The sequence below is a fragment of the Etheostoma cragini genome, chromosome 8 (assembly GCF_013103735.1).
Source record: "Etheostoma cragini isolate CJK2018 chromosome 8, CSU_Ecrag_1.0, whole genome shotgun sequence".
In the NCBI taxonomy this organism is placed as follows: Eukaryota; Metazoa; Chordata; class Actinopteri; order Perciformes; family Percidae; genus Etheostoma; species Etheostoma cragini.
Window position 1 is genome coordinate 11,482,507 of NC_048414.1, and position 19,689 is coordinate 11,502,195.

A 19,689-nucleotide genomic window follows, 5' to 3' on the forward strand; every position below is an offset into this window, starting at 1 on the left:
ATCAAACAAATATTACCACATTTATTTTGAAAGTATAAAATTTCACACTATAAAGGCCACTTTTCAGGGTAAATCGACAACCTTCCTGTAACATTTACACAGAGTAATACCTTGTCCCTCTCTGCTGGTCTAACATACACATATGTCCAGTTCTGTGGCAAAATAAAAAATAATTGTTCTACTCCACCACAGAAAGTAGTTGGCAAGATCTGAATAATTTACTCGATACAGGAAAATGGCGGGAGAGTGAGAATTCCTGATTTGTACATCCCACAACAGAGCAGGTATTCTTAACGCTTCTCTCTCTTCGTCAAACCGGCTTACAGGCACAGTTTGACATTACAGGCACTGTTTGCCTTCTACTGGGAGACTTAAAAAAAAATCTGCAGTTGACATTCTTTACAATGACACCAGTCAGGCCACGAGAGCATCCCCATGGACAGAGCATCCTCCCGTTTGTATAAGCGGAGCGACTCGTAGTACAGACCTCGCTGTAAGAGGCCGTTTGGCTCACTGCAGATCTGGTGAGGTGTCCAGACTTTAAGCTTAGCGTTCACATTCCTACTCACCAACTGTGACGTGGTGCCCACTGAGGTAGAACAGTTGTACCAAAAGACTTATTCATAAAGTATACAAATTAGTAACAGTCACATCAATAAACTTAAGAGTGGAGTTAGGGGGTAGGGTGTGGTGGGGGGGAATAACATTACATTTTACCCATATTTTCAGCACAACAATATGTAGACCACTGACATGTCTGGATATCTAAAGAAAGAAGAAAAATCCCTTCCAGCACAAACTGCTCCTGTAATGCTTTCCTTTTCAGGCATAACGGTGGTTTCACAGATACTGAAATTGTATTATTGCATCTACAAGCCAGTAGGAACAGTTCAGTTGTGAAATCACTTGCTTCGGTGATCTTGCAATGTGAAATCTATCCTTCCCACTCTCACGCACGCTATTCAAGAGTGCAGACAAAAACAAAGATAGGTCAACAAAAGGGAACTAAAGCGGACACTTGTCATGTTAGAAAGGGGACATTCCCATACAGAGAGTACAACATGTTCGTCCACACTCCTTCCACGTGAAAGTGGAATCTGTGACGTCCCTTTTGAAGGCTGCCGTCGGCCCTGAAGGCTGGAATGGGCTGAGCGAGTTGACTAGCTCTCGGCAGGGTGGGAAAAGCTGGGCTGTGCGGTGTTTACAGCTGGACGCCCAGCCGTCTGTGTGGACTAGGACCAGCTGCTGTCTGTCAAACCCCCAATCCCTTTGCGGGTGATGATGCTTTCTGTGGACTTAAGGAGCTTCTCTAGACAGGGTGCGTTGATTTTGCCCGGCGGAGGGCCCATGGGCACCAAGTCTGTCTTAGTGTGGCTGTCTGTGCTGGAGGACACAGCGTTGTCCTGCGTTAGGTCTCTGGGGAACGGCAAGTGCCTGGAGCCAGTCTGGGCCTGCTCTGCTACGGGGGAGCAGATGGGTGACGTGTGAAGCCACTTCAGGTTACTGGCGGAGTAGGCTCCAGGAGGAGTGAGGTCGGTGACTCTCAGGGTGTTTACGCCGGCTGGAGGATCTCTGACAGTGATGGGGCTCACAACTGCAGTGTTTGTCACTGGAGATAGCTGTAGGGAAAGAAGGAAATGCAGTTTAATTTAAATGAGTAGCTTATTAATCTGGGACAAACGCATAAATATGCATATAAAAAACATATAAACTGCATAAAATACAATATAATATTCAGCTCTTTTAAAGCCACTATAAGAAGGGTCCAATTTTGGCGGACCAAGTGGTAGCAACTAACCAAGGACCACTAAGATAAATTGGGTGAAAGCATCACATAACTTGCACCAATTTACACTGGAATTTTCTTATTTTTCTACAAACGTGATGTCATGTTACAAGTGTTATAATCACATGACGATTCTTCACATTGTGGCTTTAAAACCTGCAATAACTGATTAAATGGGAGCACATCAAAAAACACAACATATAGTATCACCTAATAAAACAGCTAATCTGTTAGCAAATAGTTGCCAATTTATGCATTCAGTAGACACAGAGCAACATGAGCATACATTTGAAGATCTGGGTCTGAAATGGTTAACGCTACACTGTGTGTTCTCTTGCTACTTGCTAAATTAATTTGTCGGCTGTTAAGTGATGGGCAGGAAGTGTACACTGGGTATTTCAGAGCTTTATCACTGAAAACAGATGCATGTAGAGCACAAGCAGAAGCAGAATGGGGTGATTATTATTTGTCATTCACACAATTTGTAACATTGTAAATAGCAATTGTATTCATTGGTCATATAAAAATATGATAGCAGTTTTAAAGTTGCTGTGTTGCCTTAGACAGCAGTATTACCATTTACAAATTGCAAAACAGCGTTGTTGTGTTTTGAAATAAAAATTCTAGATGTACAAATCAATTTGAGGGTGTGTCAGGATTAGTCACAGAAATAAATCCTAACCAATTAAATGCAAAGAAATGTTCCAAAGTATTCTGACCTTTCTTATCCCCTTCGGAACACTCCTCCAAAATTACCTTTTCTCTTGTCTCATTGTTTTTAGCAAACCTGAGACTGCGGTAAAGCGTCAGTAAAAATAGCTTTTAATCCCCCCCTCGCTTGTCCCAGACCTGTGATTAAATAATAATAGATATTTGCGTCTTTTACTGCGTAATCAGAATATGTTCTTGGCAGCAGGCCTTCTGTAACCAAAGAGCTCTTAGACAGCATTTCTGCTGTTGTACAACTTTACCTTCTGTTTCTTGAAAGGAACAGCTTCCTCTGTCTGGGTGACATTGAGTTGGTCTCGGAGTTTTACATTAGGGAACCAGCTCTTCAGCATTTCCTCCATTTTAAGAATGATATTAATGTATTTCTCCCTGAAAAAAAGAAGGAAGGAGAGAAAGAAACAGGAGAAATATTTACTATTTAATCATGCATGAATCTGAGTAATGTAGAAATAATCTTGCCAACATCTTCTCTGAAATCGTGTCTCCCCATCAAGCTCACACAGGAAATAGGCAATCTTGAACAGCGGGTGAACACTTCACTCACTTAGCAAAGCCTGTAATGTGTTTGTGTGTGTGTGTGTGTGTGTGTGTGTGTTTGTGTGTGGATTGTCTGAAATCACACGTGGCCTGATATATAATGGCCCCACTTGCCTCTAAATATAAAACACCAAAGCCACAACGCTCTCCAACAGCGTCATTGTGAAAGTAAACTAATCGTTGTGACGCAGTTTGCGTTGGAGGTGGGCAGCAGAGCGCAGCACCCAAGTATTTACTCCCACCAGTCAAAACCAGATGGTGGGTTGGGATTAGCCTGTGTCATATGATCAGGACCTTCCTGCTATACTCCATTCAGGGCATGTTAAATTTATGTGAAAGATTAATCGCAACAGTGACTGCTAAAAAAGTCACTTTGATCCTACCTACCATTGTGTTGCTGCCAGGGCTGCCAGCTGGCAACACACAGCAGACCCGGGAAGGAGGGAGGGGCTTAGTCCACCATCCAGCCTCGGTCCCGGCTGTCTGCAGGGAGGCTGCCACACCCACTCTTTGTCTCCCATATGAGGGCAGCAGCTGGTGGGTGAGCTCTCCAATTAGTCTGTGCCAAACTCAGCAGCACATTCTTCTTATATAAGTATACCTTGATGCTTTACAAGTACCAGTAGAGTTGCTTTAAATTGAAATAGGATATCAAAGAAAAAGCTGGTACGTGGAGCTTCTATTTCATCTATATAATTCCAGCGTAATCATATGATGCTGGTTCCTCTTTTTTTGTATTTTTTTTTTTGTAAATGAAATCCTGTTAGTTGGTGGAACAAAGCAAGCAATTAAGACGTCACATTAGACTTTTCACTACTTTGACATTTCTTGACTAAATTAATAAATTCTGAAAAATTAATAGACTAATATAATTAGGCTATATAATACAGCCCCCGTCAAAATGATGTATTTAAAAAGGAAACTAAAATCATAACATATCAAAAGATTGTATGGAAGGTTGTGCTTTGCGCATGTAAAGTTTTCTGTCAAGCAATGTCAGAACATATCCTTATTGCTGTTGTGATAATAATTTTAATATTGCCTTGTGCTTAAGTATACAAAATCAGATGCTAAAGAGCCCTAGAATGGCCGTCATTTGCTATTTTATAATGTTAAACAAATATGTAAATGTAAAACATAAAAACATTTAAAATGATTGTATTAAGGGACAAAAGACTCTCTCTGTTAATGAGGTGATAACATACTCCATTATACCAACTGGCCAGTGGAGAGCTAATCAAGTGAAGCCTTATACATTTTTAACAAGATGTCCAGCTACAGCAAGACCCAGCTATCTCTGCAGTACATGTATCCTGAATGTGTGGGGGTTGCGGCTCCTTGCAGGGCAACCTGCTGTAAACCATGTGTCACAGATATGTTGTGGACCACTTTGACACCCAGATAGCAAGCACCATTTCTAGTATGTTAGAGATGTCAGAAAAAGTAACACATTTGGAAAGGCAAAGCATGTCTCAAAATGTGTTTGTAGCTACAAAAACATGCAGGTGATATATGAATATCATAAGATGATCTCATTGTTTCATGCGTAACAGTATGTGGGTCACGCAGAGGACACTTACCCCATGCAGGGGTTCTGCAGAACACCCATGATCCTCTGAATCCTGTCCATGGCCACACTCTCCTGGAAACTGCTGAGTCCTGGAAAATAATAAGTTGTACCATGAGCCACATGAACCGTGTTGACAGCAGGGCTGAGTCTGTGGAGCAGATGGATTATGTGAAATGTGTGTGTGGGGGAACAGACTCCCTGACTCTGTGGCCTGAAAGTGTTGGGTCTCACAAAGATCCCAAATGAAGCCATTTTCAGAGCCTGTCTGAAGATTACGCTATCTTCCAGATACCTTTATAAATCAGACAACTCGCAAACAGCAGCTTCTTTACTGGAGACTGTGGTACAGTATGTTCTCACTCCCCTCTGTCAACAACTAATTTACAAGAGGTCTGAAATGTGACAATGCTCTCAACTGGGAAAAAATAACATTTCAATGTGTTTAAAGGGGACATTTTTAAACAGTTTAGCTGCTAAGAAGCTTTATAAAAAACGAGCTCCATCATATAAGATAGACACACACGGGTGCACACAGGAAATAGTTGTGGTTACTTGATCGCCGTACAACAATGCATGTTTCAGACATCTCACTCGCCAAATCTCAGGGAAACGTATTCCGAAAAAGAGTGGTGTGTTGTCTATCCAGTCTATTGTTATGTTTTTCTCTGAGAAACAAGGAGAACAGAAGCAGAGACAGACAGACACGTTGAAAAGATAAAAAGACAAAAACAGAAAAGACATTAAATGAACAACTTACTTTCTCTGTATCTGCCTGAACGGAGGCCATTCAAGATAGATGACAGTGGATGAATGTAGCATTGTAGCTCCGTGCACTGAAAACAAAAAATAGATTAATTTGTAAGGGATATCATGCTTGCTGATCATGATTAAGATAACTCCTGGACTCCCCTTATTGTTCTGCTGATTGACTGAATTTGAATTATGACTCTAGTTATTCAGAAAAGCCAGACTTGTTCTGCTTATAGTTACACTGTCATCTTTACAGGGAAAATATGATGAATGAGACTGTAAAACCAGCAGGGGAGGGGAGTCAATCTAGGTGATAGTGCATGCTCTAGTTTTGCTGACACTGTCAGTACCTCTTGTGGGAAACAGCCATAAGTCAGAGGTGCTCACCTTTCTGCTGAAAATTTGGTTTTTCTCTGACACATTGGAAATGAGCTGCCGTTCCTTGCATTTCTCCTCAGTGGAGCTGTGAGGTCTCTTCAGTGCTTGCTGAATGTTTTTGCCATTTGCTGCTTTGTCTCCTTGTTGTGTTTTACACAGTCCAATGGCACTGACCCATGTCTCAGTGCAGCCGTGGGGAAATCCCCGACTGGAGGCCTCCCTGACCTCGCTCCAGTTACTGTCTCCCCTTTTCACCTCGCTGCTCTGGCGGCAGCTGCTGTCGGACGTGCCCAGGTGTGGTGGGGTGCTGGGGGAAGAAGGAGCCTTTGTCTGGCTGGGCTTTCCGGTAATGTCAAACTCTTGTTCGCACTCATTGTCCTCATTGTCACTAGCCAGCCAGTCGATGGAGTTGTCCGAATCTGTAGCAGACATCCTCAGCTGCAGGCTCTAACTAGCACTGACCATCACTGACCTGACAGAAAGAAAGTTATGGTTACTATAATTTTGACAATACAAAAAAGCACAAAAAGCAGCTGGCAGCACAGTGATGAAGATGAGAAACTGAAGCTAAAAAGCGACAAATTCAAGCTATATAACAGCTTAAATATATTCAGTGTGCTTTGGCAAACACTGCAGGTTAGTCTGAAAAAAAAAAACCTGCACCTCCAACCAAGCAGACATGAATAAAGGCATGTCTGTACCTTTATTCATGTCTGCTTGAGCACTCTGTGCAGATGGTGGCAGTGAGACCTCAGTTGTTGAGACCACAATGACCTGTTTGTTTTGCAGATGCAACACCTGAGCGAGCCAACACGGACTAGCCACCATCAAAAGCAAACACCAAACATTCTAGTGTCAACGATGATTCTCTTGAATCCCTCAGGCGGTCAAATCTTATTTTTCTTTTCTTTATAAATTCCCCAATCGCCAGCTTGAGTGTGATTCCCCATTCAGGGCCTATTGGCTACCACCACAATCATTCATAAACATTGTCCGTCTGTTTATTCAAAGGGGGCAAGGGTCTGCCACCATGACGACCGGTGTCTCAGACTGCGGACCTCCCATCAACACAAGTGACACTTGGTACAAAATGAGAGACTGGCAACGTTTGTTTGCGCTTAAGAGTGCCTCGTGAATAAAAACTCCTCTGATCAAATGCTCTTTGCACATTTTAAATGGGTTTGGATCTCTCTAACATGTTTCCTCAGTGATTAGTATATAAAAAGGAAGTGAGAACAGGATTTTCAGCACAGAGATTATTTTTGGTGTTTTGATTGGTTAACGCCTGCCATGTAACCTACGCCTCCAGTAAAATTTGAGGGTAGGAGAGTTAATTGCTCCCTGGGTCTTTGTCACCAACGACCACCTTCTGATCTTATTGTTACAGAGGAGGGTGGAGCAGAGATTTACTATCTATTCAGATGTTTCCGTTTGCAGGTTATAATATTGCTCCTTTGAAGCCACAGTTGCAACCCCAGAACAGGGGGTAATAAAAATTTGGAAAATTTCATATCCAAATATAGAGAGCTTTGAATTACACAGTATCAAGATGTCCAGCCCCAAAGGTTTAATTAAACTATGTAACTTCTTCTGTTTTAATTTTCAATTTCAGATGGTTCTGATGGTAGGCCTATAAATGTATAATGTATGTACTGCATACTACATTAAATCTAATTGTAATATATTTAACTTAACCTTGATCAAGAAAAAACATGTTTATCTAATTGAAACTCAGCTGTGCAAGTGCAAAACGTCCATGATTCAACTTTTGTGGAATATGATGTTGCATGGCATATCCCATATATCTTATTATATCTTACACCCTATAATACAATCATCTTCTCAGTCACATGTTGTGCCTTTCTATAAAAAGACTCCATACCAACACGATACCAGGGAAAGATCAACCACTAGTCAGTTTCTAAGAAAATAAATATCACAGTAGCCTACACACCCATATGATTAGTTATATTGAATTGTGTCATTAAACAGCATGCACATAGGCCTACCACACTTGTTCAAATAGTCACCACATACACCACACTGTCCTGCAGTTCTACAAACAAAAAAAATCAAATTGCTTACTGATAAAAGCTTCTACTTCAGTTTGTTTTTATGGAACAGATATTCCTTTGATAAAACACAGCAACATATATCCTTTATGATATCCATCTCTCTCTATCTACCTGTGTAGCCTAGGTTGGGCACATGAAAAGACATGCGACCACTTCACACATTTACACTCTGTTAAACCTAATTATATGAGAATAATTCCCATCCAGAGATCAAACATCGCCATCTTTCCCTGAGAAGAAAAAAAATGCTAAAATGAATGATCCGATGTATCCGCCTACATGCAGGTTTCAAATCAGTTGGGTAACAGACACAATATAGGCTACTTCCTCAGCAGGCATGGTAAATTTGGTAGCAACCCAGAAACAACAGAACCATTGTCACACCTTTATCTGTCACGTTGTAGTAGGCTATCCATCGCAACAAAAATATGTTTGCATGTGGGCTATGGGCCAAATTCCTTTGGATATATATATTTCTTTAGATTAAATGTTTAACCTCCACACACACAAAGATAATCAGTGATGTTGATCAGAGTGGGTACGTACCTTCCCAGGATGGGGCGGCTGGTTGTTCAGCGTTAAATCCAGCAGGACTGCCGGGTCGAGAGTAGAGCAGCTGATGTGTTGGACGTGCGCTGTGCGGAGCATAGACTGTGTGGTGTGGAGACAGTGACGTTACATCCAGCAATCGGCCCGTGTTGCTTCTCCCAAGGCAACGTGTCTGGGAGGGCGGGATTAGCGGGGACCTGCCCTCCCATTTGCTCCTCAAATGCCCCCGACTGACAAATGGGTTTCTTCTTTCGGTGCAGCTGCGCAGCGATAGGCGATGCCGGTTTACATATGCAAATGACATGGAAATGACACAAACACGTGGACACGCGGATCGGTTTCCATTCAGCAGCTGGGCAAAATGTCAACGTGGGGTTAGTTTTTGGTAATTCTACAGGCATTCTTCGTCCTTATATCATCTGGGTGATGACGCCTGTCTTGTGGCATGTTAGTAAACTGATAAGCCCGATAAAGGCGCAGTCAGCAGTTTCAAGAACAACTGTTCACGAGAGCTTTTGCTCAAGGACGCTTCCGCTGACTATATTTGAACAGGGATTGTCTAGCAGTGTGGTCTAGACAGTCATTTTCCTGAGTTTAGAATACATTTACTAGTGGTGGAGGTAGCATTTAGATCATTTAATAGAGTTATAATTTAAAGTAGAACCACAATAAATACTCCATATCACTGTATCATAATGTGTGAACTAATATGTTTAGTAGCCTATGTATGATAGCTGAACAGCTTTGGGGTAAACGGGAGAAAAAAGTAATTTTTCTCAATGCAAAGTAGGCATAAGGAAATATAAAAATATATACACAAATATGAGTATCTCAAACTTGTTCTTAAATACAGTTAAGTACTTAGGCTGAATTACTTTTCGCCACTTAAATACAGTCATGAGGTTTTTATAAGGTGACTGAATAAGTGATACATTACCATCAACTATGATCAAATTCATTAGTCATTATTTCATTTGCTTTATCTGTAAAATAATCCAACCTTTAAACACTAATAAGTAAATAAATTAAACAGGCACAACTGGCTGTGTTTAAACACGCAATTGACATGAGTAGGCTATTGTTCAAGCTGCATCTTTTGTTCTTTTTGGTTGTTGTTGGACCCAGTGACGGTAAAGGCGTGACTCACAGGTCCTCTGTTTAACTGCCTGAGGAGAGGGTGTGATTAGGAGCACTCAGAGGCCAGACGAGGATCCTGAGCCTGGAGCCAGGGAGTTACAAAACCACGAGCAGTAAACGTGATCACGTGCGTTTAGGAGACACCCACACACAAAAATCACAACCAGCCTCCTCTCATCGTTGCCCTCATTTGACAACGGGGACAAGCAGAATTTAAACAACACGTTGTGAGGTGTTTAGAGAGCGGGTTTAACAAATTGGTGCAAAAGCTGTCAGATATAAAATGGAAAAGGACGTCCTGGACTATCTTCTGTGCTTTCTATAATGTGCCTGCACCATGGTAATTATATTCTAAGAGCATTTTGTGGCCAGATTATCACGAGAGAGCGTATGTGGCTACTTTTGTTTGATATGCCGCTGTCAAAGGGAGGAGCAGGAAGGTGCCAAGGGCACCAGCAGCCCAATGTCCTAACAGTGGGTTTACTCGTTGCTGCTGTGCCTTAAATCACATCCTGCTGCGAAGAATGCACCACCACAGACATCAGAGCACCCATAAAGCCGATTGATGCGACATGCCTGCTGGCACAGTGAGCCACTCATGTTGAATTTTAATTGTCGTGTAAGCTGCTGCAATCTATTAAACATCCAATAAACAGCATCCTGTCGTTCTGCTCCCCGGGCCCAGATCCTCCGGCGACCCCAGACTTTGTGACGACCGAGAGCTTCCTGAAGATTCCCAACAAATTTCCCTTTTTTGTCTTCAAGGTTCCCATGTCACGGTCGAGTACGCTGCATCCACTTCAAAGCCCAAGAAAACAGACATCTCCAGTATATTATTTTGGGATCAAAGAGATATTTAATGCATTTTAAACTGCACAGATTGTACAATGTAGATAAAACAGTGTCTTTATTTAAGTTAACAGATTAGCACAGTTTCTCAGTTGTCTTTTGTTAAAAGTGGTTTTCAGTGTTTAAACCGCCGATTGTTCTAAATGTTTTATTAAATCTTCTGTGTGATCTCTGAAAACGTTTATGTAGCCTATTTCCAATAACCATTCAGTTGTGCTGCAATTATTCATCCCCAAAAAGAACAACAGCAGCAGCAATTTGTAATCTACTCACAAAGGGACTACTCACAAACTCTTTTATCTGTGCATGCTCCTGTTAGAATCCAGGATGAGTCACACAACACAAACTGGCACTGTGATTTTCAATTTGTCAGAGAGGCTGTCTGATCCTGTATCCCACAGAGACTGGATGTCTCTCGCGTTCATTCATAAAAAATGCAAGCCAAATCAGAGTCCAACATCCACTTTATTATAGGGCATACACTCAGCATCTGTCCTAACCCACCCTTTGATGGTGCATGGGTGAACATCGATGCCACACCTCACCATGTGAACCAAGCAAGTTTGGAAGCCTTGTGGCCCGTTGAGGGTTTCATGCATGTGTGTACAATTTCCAGTATTGCAAAATCTGTTTTTCATTTTCAAACAGGATGACGTGATTAATGCAATAGCTAGCCTCCGAAAACATTCACTGGAGTGTGGCGCACGTGCTGATAGCCTAAGTTGACCCAGCATGCTGTACAGTGAGAGAATGTGTCCTCACCTGCAAGTATGCTGCAAGTAGATACGGGTGTATTATATGGGAGAGTGTTTGGGTGCCGCTGACAGGGATCATGTTTGTGTATGTCTTATCTTACTAACAGCTGTCCCGTGAAATGAGCTGTCCATATGACTCAGCTGGGTGGACCCAGGCTTTGGGCCGTAAGCTGTCCTGTAACCAAATCTGCCCCTATACTGACGTGTGTGTCTGTCTGAGTGAGTGCGCAGTCTGTTCACCATGCACTACAACTCTACATTAGGACACCAATCAGTGGGTTTCTCCACAGCATTGTTCCCATTACAATTGCTCACAACTGATAGTTTCAGTTTGAGCTAAGAGGAAGGAGAGAAACAACTGAAATGTTCATAACTATGTGAAAGACAAGTCAAGCCGCTGCAGGGCACACAAACAAAAACATAATACATGTGATCCATGACAGTGTGGATCAGACCTTAAAGACACATGCTCTGACTGGACACAATTGATGTTAGGTATTCAGTCATTACAGCGATTCATAGCTTTGATATAATTTAAAATCATTTTATTTGTACAGTTTAAGGCCTTGGAGCAGCTGTTCGAGTCACCTCTAGTGGAATCTGAAGCTCAAAGATTTCAGCACACTCCAAAGGCCCTTATTTTGTAATGATCTCCACATTATGTTCCACATTACTGTAACAGAAAAGCTGAAATCATCATGGACTGATACTTACAATCTAAACAAGTGTGTTTCTTGCGTAATTTGGACAAAGCTGCCCTGAGTCAGGACTCTGTAACTCTTGTTAATCTCGGTTAGAAAACGTGTCTTCCACTTCTCTCTAGTGCAGCTCACTCCTCCAGATATATCATCCTGTTACAGTAAATGCTCCTTCAGTCGAGTTAACCCCACCCACACACCAGAAATGTGACTGCACGTAGTGTGGGTATGGTGCAGCAGTCTAATGGGGGGGGTTGGGGGTGTGTGTGTCAAGGCGCGGGCAACAACATTTAGAGTTAGTGTTAGAGGTTATGTAGTCAGAGGAGAAGTGATACTGACTTTAAAGGGCTGGACTTCCGGCATCCCGTCATTTACCCTCCCTCTCCCTTTGTGGCTTCTTCCCGGTCCAGCTCTACTCAGTCACATGCGCTTAACTCAGAGAGAAAGCTCCCTGACTATTTTCCACACAGTGCACGTGTGTGTGTGTGTGTGTGTGTGTGCGTTTATACGACAATCTCTAATGTCTGAACGGCTGCCAAACAGCTTAAGCGACAGTAGGATATCTATCTGCAGGACTGAACGTTACATGTGACTGGGGTATATTTTAACTGGGTTATGTAAGCGCTCTCCACGCACAGATGAGGAGAGCTACGCATGATGCAGAGGACTGTGAGCTCACCATGAGCATTACCTTTGCACATTGAATAATTCCTTTACTTGGCTGGAACTTGGGGCCAGTGTGCATATTACAGAAACCAGCTTTTCAGTATTAAAAGACCTTTTAAGAAAGACTGCCGTCAACAAATTTGTTCATATTGATTTCAGATTATATAACTTTTTGAGTTAGTAGCAGTATAATATAAACTTAATGTTAAGGTTTGGATTGCATAAGGGGATCTCTTAGAATAAAAAAAAGTTGTAATGTGATCACGTGGCGTGACATAAGCAGAAAATTGGGTAGTCATTACGTGCAGAAGTGAGACAGACACTTTACTTGAGGCTCCCTGTGGAGAGCTGCTGACAACAAGCTAGACGCCAAATCCATGTCCAATGCAGAGCTACCCACGCTCCCTCTGCTAGCACTTTTATGGGATCGTTATGTGGGAGTTTTAGTGTGAGATCCTATCTAAAAGTGATGCGATATGGGCTGATAATTTCTTAGTAGGCAGCCATCCAACCTCACTTAGAAAGGAGCTGATGATAAAAACGCTTTCGTAGCAGAGTTTTGACCCGAAACTTCATCACAGGCATGCTCAGACAGACAGCATCACACGTGTACTTATAAAGGTTTTACAAGATGTTGATTAATGTTTAACACCATTGTATTAGGACTAATGTAAACCTCAAATAGGTAACCTAAGGTACCTTTTGTTCGATCTTTTTATTCTGTCTATGTTACTTCACTTGATCAGCGTCACAAATTTTGGTTTAAGGAAAATGTATACCTAGTAGATTACAGTACCAGAAAATCACGCAATACACAAATATAGTTTATAGCAATAACCATAACAAGCACTCACACAGACACACAGGAGCATTGCGGTATAAACAAGTTCTAAACTTGGGCAGCAACTAACGTTTCTTCTCAAAATCAATCCATCTGCTGCTTATTTTTTTAATAATTGTTTAGTCTATAAAACATTAGAAAACTGTATAAAATGGTCATCGGAAGTAATCAATTAATGGATTAATCGTTGCAGCTTTCGTAATAGAACTGCAGGATAAGCTGCAGGGTTTTTGAAAAAGGGCAAATAGAAGAATCAGCTTGTAATTCAAAATAATAAAGTTCATCTGAACATTATATTCTTAATCACCAGTGAAGCCAATAATGCATTATAATGCTGCTCCTGCAGTCATACACTTGCATAACATTGTGAGGCCCACATTAGAACTATAGCTCTTCTGTTTGGATGTCATCCCAACCTTTTCAAGTGAAAAAAGTACCTGGCAATCTTCCAGCCTTTTTTAGAAGATCAGCTGAGATTCAACAAGGCCACAGAAAGGAGTTGATGCTGCTCCATTACATCCTTTTAAAACAGGAACACCAAGATGGCACTTTAAGTGATGACTGTACACCATACTGACCCATTGGACCCCAACGCCTGCTGACATTCATGGGCATAAATGAGGCAGCACATGTATAATGGCTTTCAATAACATACATTTACAGTTAAGCCATCCTACATAAGAGCACGCGCACTGAGTATGTAGACATGAAATCATTCTAAATCCTCCATGGAGCGAGAGTAAAGCATGGGGGGTTAGGTTAGATAAGCCGAGGGGGTGGACAGGTGTCAAAGAGTGGTTGCTACAGAAAGAATGTGGAAGGAGCGTAAAGGACGTGAGGGACTGAGGTCTGACTCGCTGCTGATGCTGCTGCGGTGTCCAGAGAACGCCCCTGTGCATCACTGTGCTTGTTCTGACATACACGTGACACAGTCTCCCTCAGCTTTAAATGATAAACACCATTATATCAGGAATATTGTTAACCTCAAATGCACAGGGTAACACCAAAGTTTTTTTTTGTTCTATCTTTTTATTCTGTCTATGTTACTTCCCTGGATCAGTGACATGAACAAGTCAAATTTGACTGCTCCTGACTTGCTCCTGCTGCTGTGCCCAGAGATCGCCCCTGTGCAGCTCTGTGCTTATTCTGGCATACACGTGACACACTCTCACTGCCCTGTCCCCTAACTTTGTCTCACACACACACACACACAAACACACACACACACACACACACACACACACACACACACACCCACACACACACACCTTCTATCACTCTATATACAGAACTAATCCTGTTCCGGCCACCTCCCTTTCCCATTCTACACTCCCTTTCCTAACTCCCCCCCCCCCCCCCCGAATCATCTAATTCTCTTGTAATCCTGTCATGCCCACAAGTGAACACATGTGCAGACATCCACATCCACATCCTCCCTCCATGTGATCGTTAGCATGATGACTTCATAGAAGCCTCTTCTCTCAGTGCTTCATACACACTTGAAAATTCTGCATATACAGGAATGCATGATTCACAGCATTTCTTGCTAGAGGCATATTTGGTTACATTTTATACAGCTTAGCTTTAAAATTGTTTTTGAGAAATTTGAATCTTCTATTGTTAAATAAAGACACCATGAGGCTGAAGAAGAGAACAAATATGACGTGAGCAGCAGTGTGCCACAGGGATTTTTTCTCACATTCAAGGAGAAGAAAGGGCTGGATGATTCATCGTAGTTAATGTGATCTCTATTTAGACTACATTTCCAGGCCTGTGACTCCATATTTAGGCAATAACAGTCTGGTGACCTGAGAAAAGAGGTGTTTTAAGAGACCACACTAGCCATGTGCACACCCACAAAACTTCAGTAGGGCTAGGCAATGGATAAAAAAGATCATTAAAATTGCAATACAAGAGGTACACGCACACTGGAATCACAGCTCCCTTTATAAGTGACATTTTATTAAACTACATGTCTTCATTCAGACACAGCTTAGACCATTCCCACACAGACACTCGCAACAAGTAAATCAAGGGTCAAATGATGACAGTAAGCCAGTAAGCACAACACCCGGACATTTTGGACACACTATTCATCATATTATGCATTATTTTTCACCATAGTAGATTACAAGCCATACATGTTCCCCTTATCCTCCTTTTCATGGACACTAACCCAGTCTGTGAACTGGGTGTGTAAGGTATGGAAAATTCCAGGTTTTCTGGAGAGGACAAATTGCATGTGTTTACCTCCATCGCTCCAGAGACTTTAACTAGGTCAATCACAAATGAATCTGCCAACAGCCTAAAGAGTAGCGGCGACAGGGGGGAGGGTGGTGGTGGTGAAGGGGTATTCTGTGGACTTTGGGCACAAATCTCGTAGTCAGGAGGAAACTCAGTTACCCTAATTTTAGCTGAAGCCTCCCACGTGGCCCATCAACTTTCCAAGAAGGTCTGAATTCACGCAACATTGGTTGGAGCTCAGCTTAGTGGGATCCTGGTCAAACAATTTAATCGTCACTCAGCAAATTATGTGTAGCCACAAACTAAGCCAGTCAAGGACACTCAACATTACAACCATTTATCCTGCACTAAATCTTCCTTTGCTGTAAGCTCCAAGACTTTTCAATGACATGTTTTCTGTCCTACTAAAGCCTCACATTACATGCATTTGACTCTACTTCTTCCCATTTCATACTGTGTTGGTGGGAGTACACCAGATTTAAGTCAATCCTTTCTGTGGTAATACAATTTGGTCAAAACGTGAATATGTAACAAGGCTGTGTGTTATTTTTCCAGACACAGCTTCTCAACTTACTCCGAGATAACAACTGCAATTGTGATTGTGTGTAACTTTTTGCTAAGGACAATAGCAGCATGCAAATCAAAATAAAATAATGCTCCAACATTTGAAGAGCAGGTAGCGGAAACCATATATATATATATATATACGAAACCAACATCAATTGAGGTTTTTACGCAATGTAACGTACCTCTCAGACACATGCGTATGACGCTAAAGACATGTGAACAAAGTACAAATAGCTTCAAAGCATAGCTCAGCACATTGAATCTGACATCTGATCCTCAAGAGAACAGGTTTCAGCCAAATGTTTTAGACTAATTTGCGGGTTTGCTGTTCCACAAGGTCAGTAGGTTCAGAGTGTCACAGATGGCTGAGCCCAAGGAGCTGGTATTTCTTAGCTAAGAGAAACAGAGAGTGGGTGGGGTGGTGGGGGCCGCCAGCAGGTCAATGAGTTTGTGTACAATGTGTATGTGGAAAATGTATGTGTGGAGCAAAACGTGAATTTGTGTGTTTGTATCAGCCTTTTTTTTTAAAGAGCAACCACTTGGATTTGAGTGTATTTCTGAAGGAAAGTTTGTGCTTCCATTTTACAAAAACAAACGACTGGACCGAAATTGACGTCATCTCATTTTAAAGGCATCTTGTTTACAGATTGATGTGATAGTGGAGGTGTACAGAGTTATGAGCAAAGAGGAATGCAAGCACAGCCAAAATCACTAGTTGGAGAACAACTAATGCTGTTTAACCCAACTTGTCTCATGCACCTGATGTGGAAACACTGTAAAGTGATTGTGCACTTGCTGGTGCTTAACATATTATGAAACCATGAGTGTTATGAAAACATGAGCTCTGGCCCAAACTACTTATGGATTGACTGACATTTCATCCCCTTGCTGTGACTTAACTCTCACTCCACATACATGTAGAAGACTCGCGCTGATTCAGTGTATATTTAACATGCTAAAATATTCTTTTCATTTAAGAGTAAATATATGTAATGGTATTAAGATTATGAGATTGGTATTTTTCTTAAAGCTTCTACTATGATGATCACATTGAATTTTACTTGAACTTAACTGACAGTTTACAGGTTGGCTATATATTGTATTTAAAAGACTGATACCATTCTTACATCTGCATGGTAAATATGTACAGATAACGACAGCAGCCGGTTAGTTTAGCTTACCATGAAGACTTGAAACAAATGGAAACAGCTAGCCTGGCTCAGTCCAGAGGCAACTAAATCTACTTTAGAATTATGCTTTAGACTAGTTATTGGCCTGGAGCAGTTGCCAGGCAACCAGCGTGACTCAATAGAGTTATTGCTCTCAGTCATAGTCCAGCACATGATGGTCCCTAAGCTGACAAATTGACGTTTTTAAAATTCAGGTTTTGTAGGGTTTCTACTAGAAATAACATGTTTATTAGTGAGCTTTAGAGCTGCTTGTAGCCGGACTTTGTTACATTTGGACAGAGCCAGATAGAAGAGACAGACAGAGCCCCCAAGTATTTGTGCAAATAGGCTAAACGGCGGGGGGCTTTAGCCTGTTAACAAACAAATATGAAAACAGTATCAATCTTCTCATCTAATGGCTGCATGCCATCCGTACTCTTTCTCCCACATGTAAATGTTCTAAGCTACTTACTTTGTACCGGTGAAGACTGCAAAGAGTAAATATTGTCAGAGTGGCATGTCAGAAATTAACACATATGTTCTTTCAACTTGGTGTCTTAAATTTACTCAGCAAGTAATACTATCCCAGAAGAAAACTGATGTTGACACCAACTATCTCTACAATTTGTGTCAAACCACAAGGAATGTCTAAGTGCCTTAAATGTAGGCCTAGTCATTATTTCAATTGTTTCATTATTTTCCCATCATGTCATTGGCCAACAATTATTGAAATGCAATAGGGAGCATACATGACCTCTTTCCATTCCATTGAGCGTCTGCAGGAAGGTATTGACAAGAAATACCTCCTAGCTATTCCTACAACACCTGACCTGACCTTTGGCTTCAGCTTTTACATAGAATGTAACATGACACAATGTAAAATGTGAGGTCAAAGCCTAACCTGACAGAGAACATTGACAGATAGCCAGCTCAAATGTCAGAGCTGACCACATGTCATGCAGGAACTCATGTGATTGAATTCAGAGGTCCCAGGGTTCACCATGAGATGCATTAGGTTGCTTTGTTGTATATTAAAGATTACCAGTAGTGGAAACTAACTACATTCACTTAAGTACTGTACTTTTCTGAGGTACGTGTGCTCTACTTTAGTACTTTCATGTAATGCTACTTTTTACTTCTACTCCTCTATTTTAAGAGGGAAATATTGTACAATTTCTCGACAGTAATCAGAGGCTTCATTCACATAGTTTTGATTAGGACAGTTTCCCATTCTACTTAAGAAACAACTTTTTTAATGGAGTCAAACAGTATGTTTTTTATTTGGATGGTTGTTTCTACATTCTGCCTTATCTGTAATAAAAATGTGAGGGTAACTGACCGTTACACGTAACATACCAGCGTGCACACATGTACAGTGCTGACCTCTGATAGACCGTGTTAGAGACGGTGAAGTGAAGGATTAGCCTGATGCTGCTGCATTCACAGAAGTTAGAAACAAATTACTGCTCTCTGTGTTTCTAATCCTTTCCATCCATGTTCCCTCTGCAATTTGAGTGCTAACAACAAAAGAGTAAACACATTATGAACTCAAGTTGAAAGCCTGTCATTAGAAGTAGCATGTGCACATGTTCCCATGCTGTGATTCACGAGCGTGCTTCATTCAGCCTCCTACTCCTATCTGCACATGTCATCTGCTGCTCTGTCCTCCATCCATGCTAACGTCAGAGGAGGCTGCATCCCCTGCAGAGTGTGACCAGTTGGATAGGAAGCCTGGTCCGAGTATGCAACCTCTAGAGGCTGTGATCGACAGCAGACACAGAGGGCCCTCATACGGCCTGTCTAATTAACAGTCCACATGGGGGACAAGCAAAACAGAACACGGTGTCCGATATCAGCTCAGTGTGCTCCTTTACATCCTGCACTGCATTGATTCTGTCCTTGCCTGAAGCCCAGCCAAGAAGCATCCTCAGTGTCTTCACTGTCTTCCCCTTTATTGCTCCTGTTACTCCCTCACATGCACTCTGGCCTGCACTCAGCAACCTTTGTGGATGCTTTGACAGACGGAAACAGAAATAGCTCCACAAATAGATCCATCCTCTGGCTCACAGGGGAGCAGTAGCCCCACTTCTGTGTGCTCTTGCCTCCTATTTTGCACGTGCCTCGGGCCAAAACAAGTTAGCTAAGAACCACAGGGAAATCAATTTTGGAATGATTAGATCTAACCAAAAGTATCGAGGGAGAAAGAGAAATGTGAGCATAAATACATATTGTTAAGAAAATAGGTTGATTTCTGGAGCTTTCTGTGGTCTGTCAATAACCCAATCTGGAACAGTTTAATTTGAAATGACAACATAACAGTAAATGTAGGTGGCTGCATTTGCCTCGCATGAAACGTTTGTTTCTGTGGTCTGTTTTAATCTAGAGCATG

At 41.7% G+C, this 19,689-nt stretch overlaps 1 protein-coding gene and 3 long non-coding RNA genes across 5 annotated transcripts in view; 3 read left to right on the top strand and 1 right to left on the bottom strand.

Moving 5' to 3' along the window:
• The window catches only part of LOC117948481, a 25,562-nt gene continuing 5,873 nt past the window's right edge, over positions 1-19,689 (bottom strand). The window contains exons 1-6 of one of the 2 annotated variants that reach the window (XM_034878109.1): positions 8,372-8,595; positions 5,760-6,222; positions 5,380-5,455; positions 4,633-4,711; positions 2,758-2,884; positions 1-1,619 (exon numbers count right to left, since the gene is read on the bottom strand). In XM_034878109.1, coding sequence (XP_034734000.1) covers positions 1,233-1,619; positions 2,758-2,884; positions 4,633-4,711; positions 5,380-5,455; positions 5,760-6,182 — 1,092 coding nt within the window. In that variant the 5' untranslated portion in view covers positions 6,183-6,222; positions 8,372-8,595 and the 3' untranslated portion in view covers positions 1-1,232. Of the gene's footprint in view, positions 1,620-2,757; positions 2,885-4,632; positions 4,712-5,379; positions 5,456-5,759; positions 6,223-8,371; positions 8,596-19,689 lie in introns of those variants that run through there. The other variant, XM_034878110.1, reaches the window with a different exon arrangement.
• LOC117948483 lies at positions 9,486-10,528 on the top strand. Its single transcript, XR_004657455.1, has 2 exons — positions 9,486-9,851; positions 9,938-10,528. It is a non-coding gene; the product is annotated as an uncharacterized LOC117948483 (long non-coding RNA).
• On the top strand, positions 12,808-14,910 carry LOC117948485. Its single transcript, XR_004657457.1, has 2 exons — positions 12,808-13,112; positions 14,263-14,910. It is a non-coding gene; the product is annotated as an uncharacterized LOC117948485 (long non-coding RNA).
• The window catches only part of LOC117948484, a 14,669-nt gene continuing 13,256 nt past the window's right edge, over positions 18,277-19,689 (top strand). The window contains exon 1 of the long non-coding RNA XR_004657456.1: positions 18,277-18,286. This is a non-coding gene — a long non-coding RNA (uncharacterized LOC117948484). The remainder of the gene's footprint in view (positions 18,287-19,689) is intronic.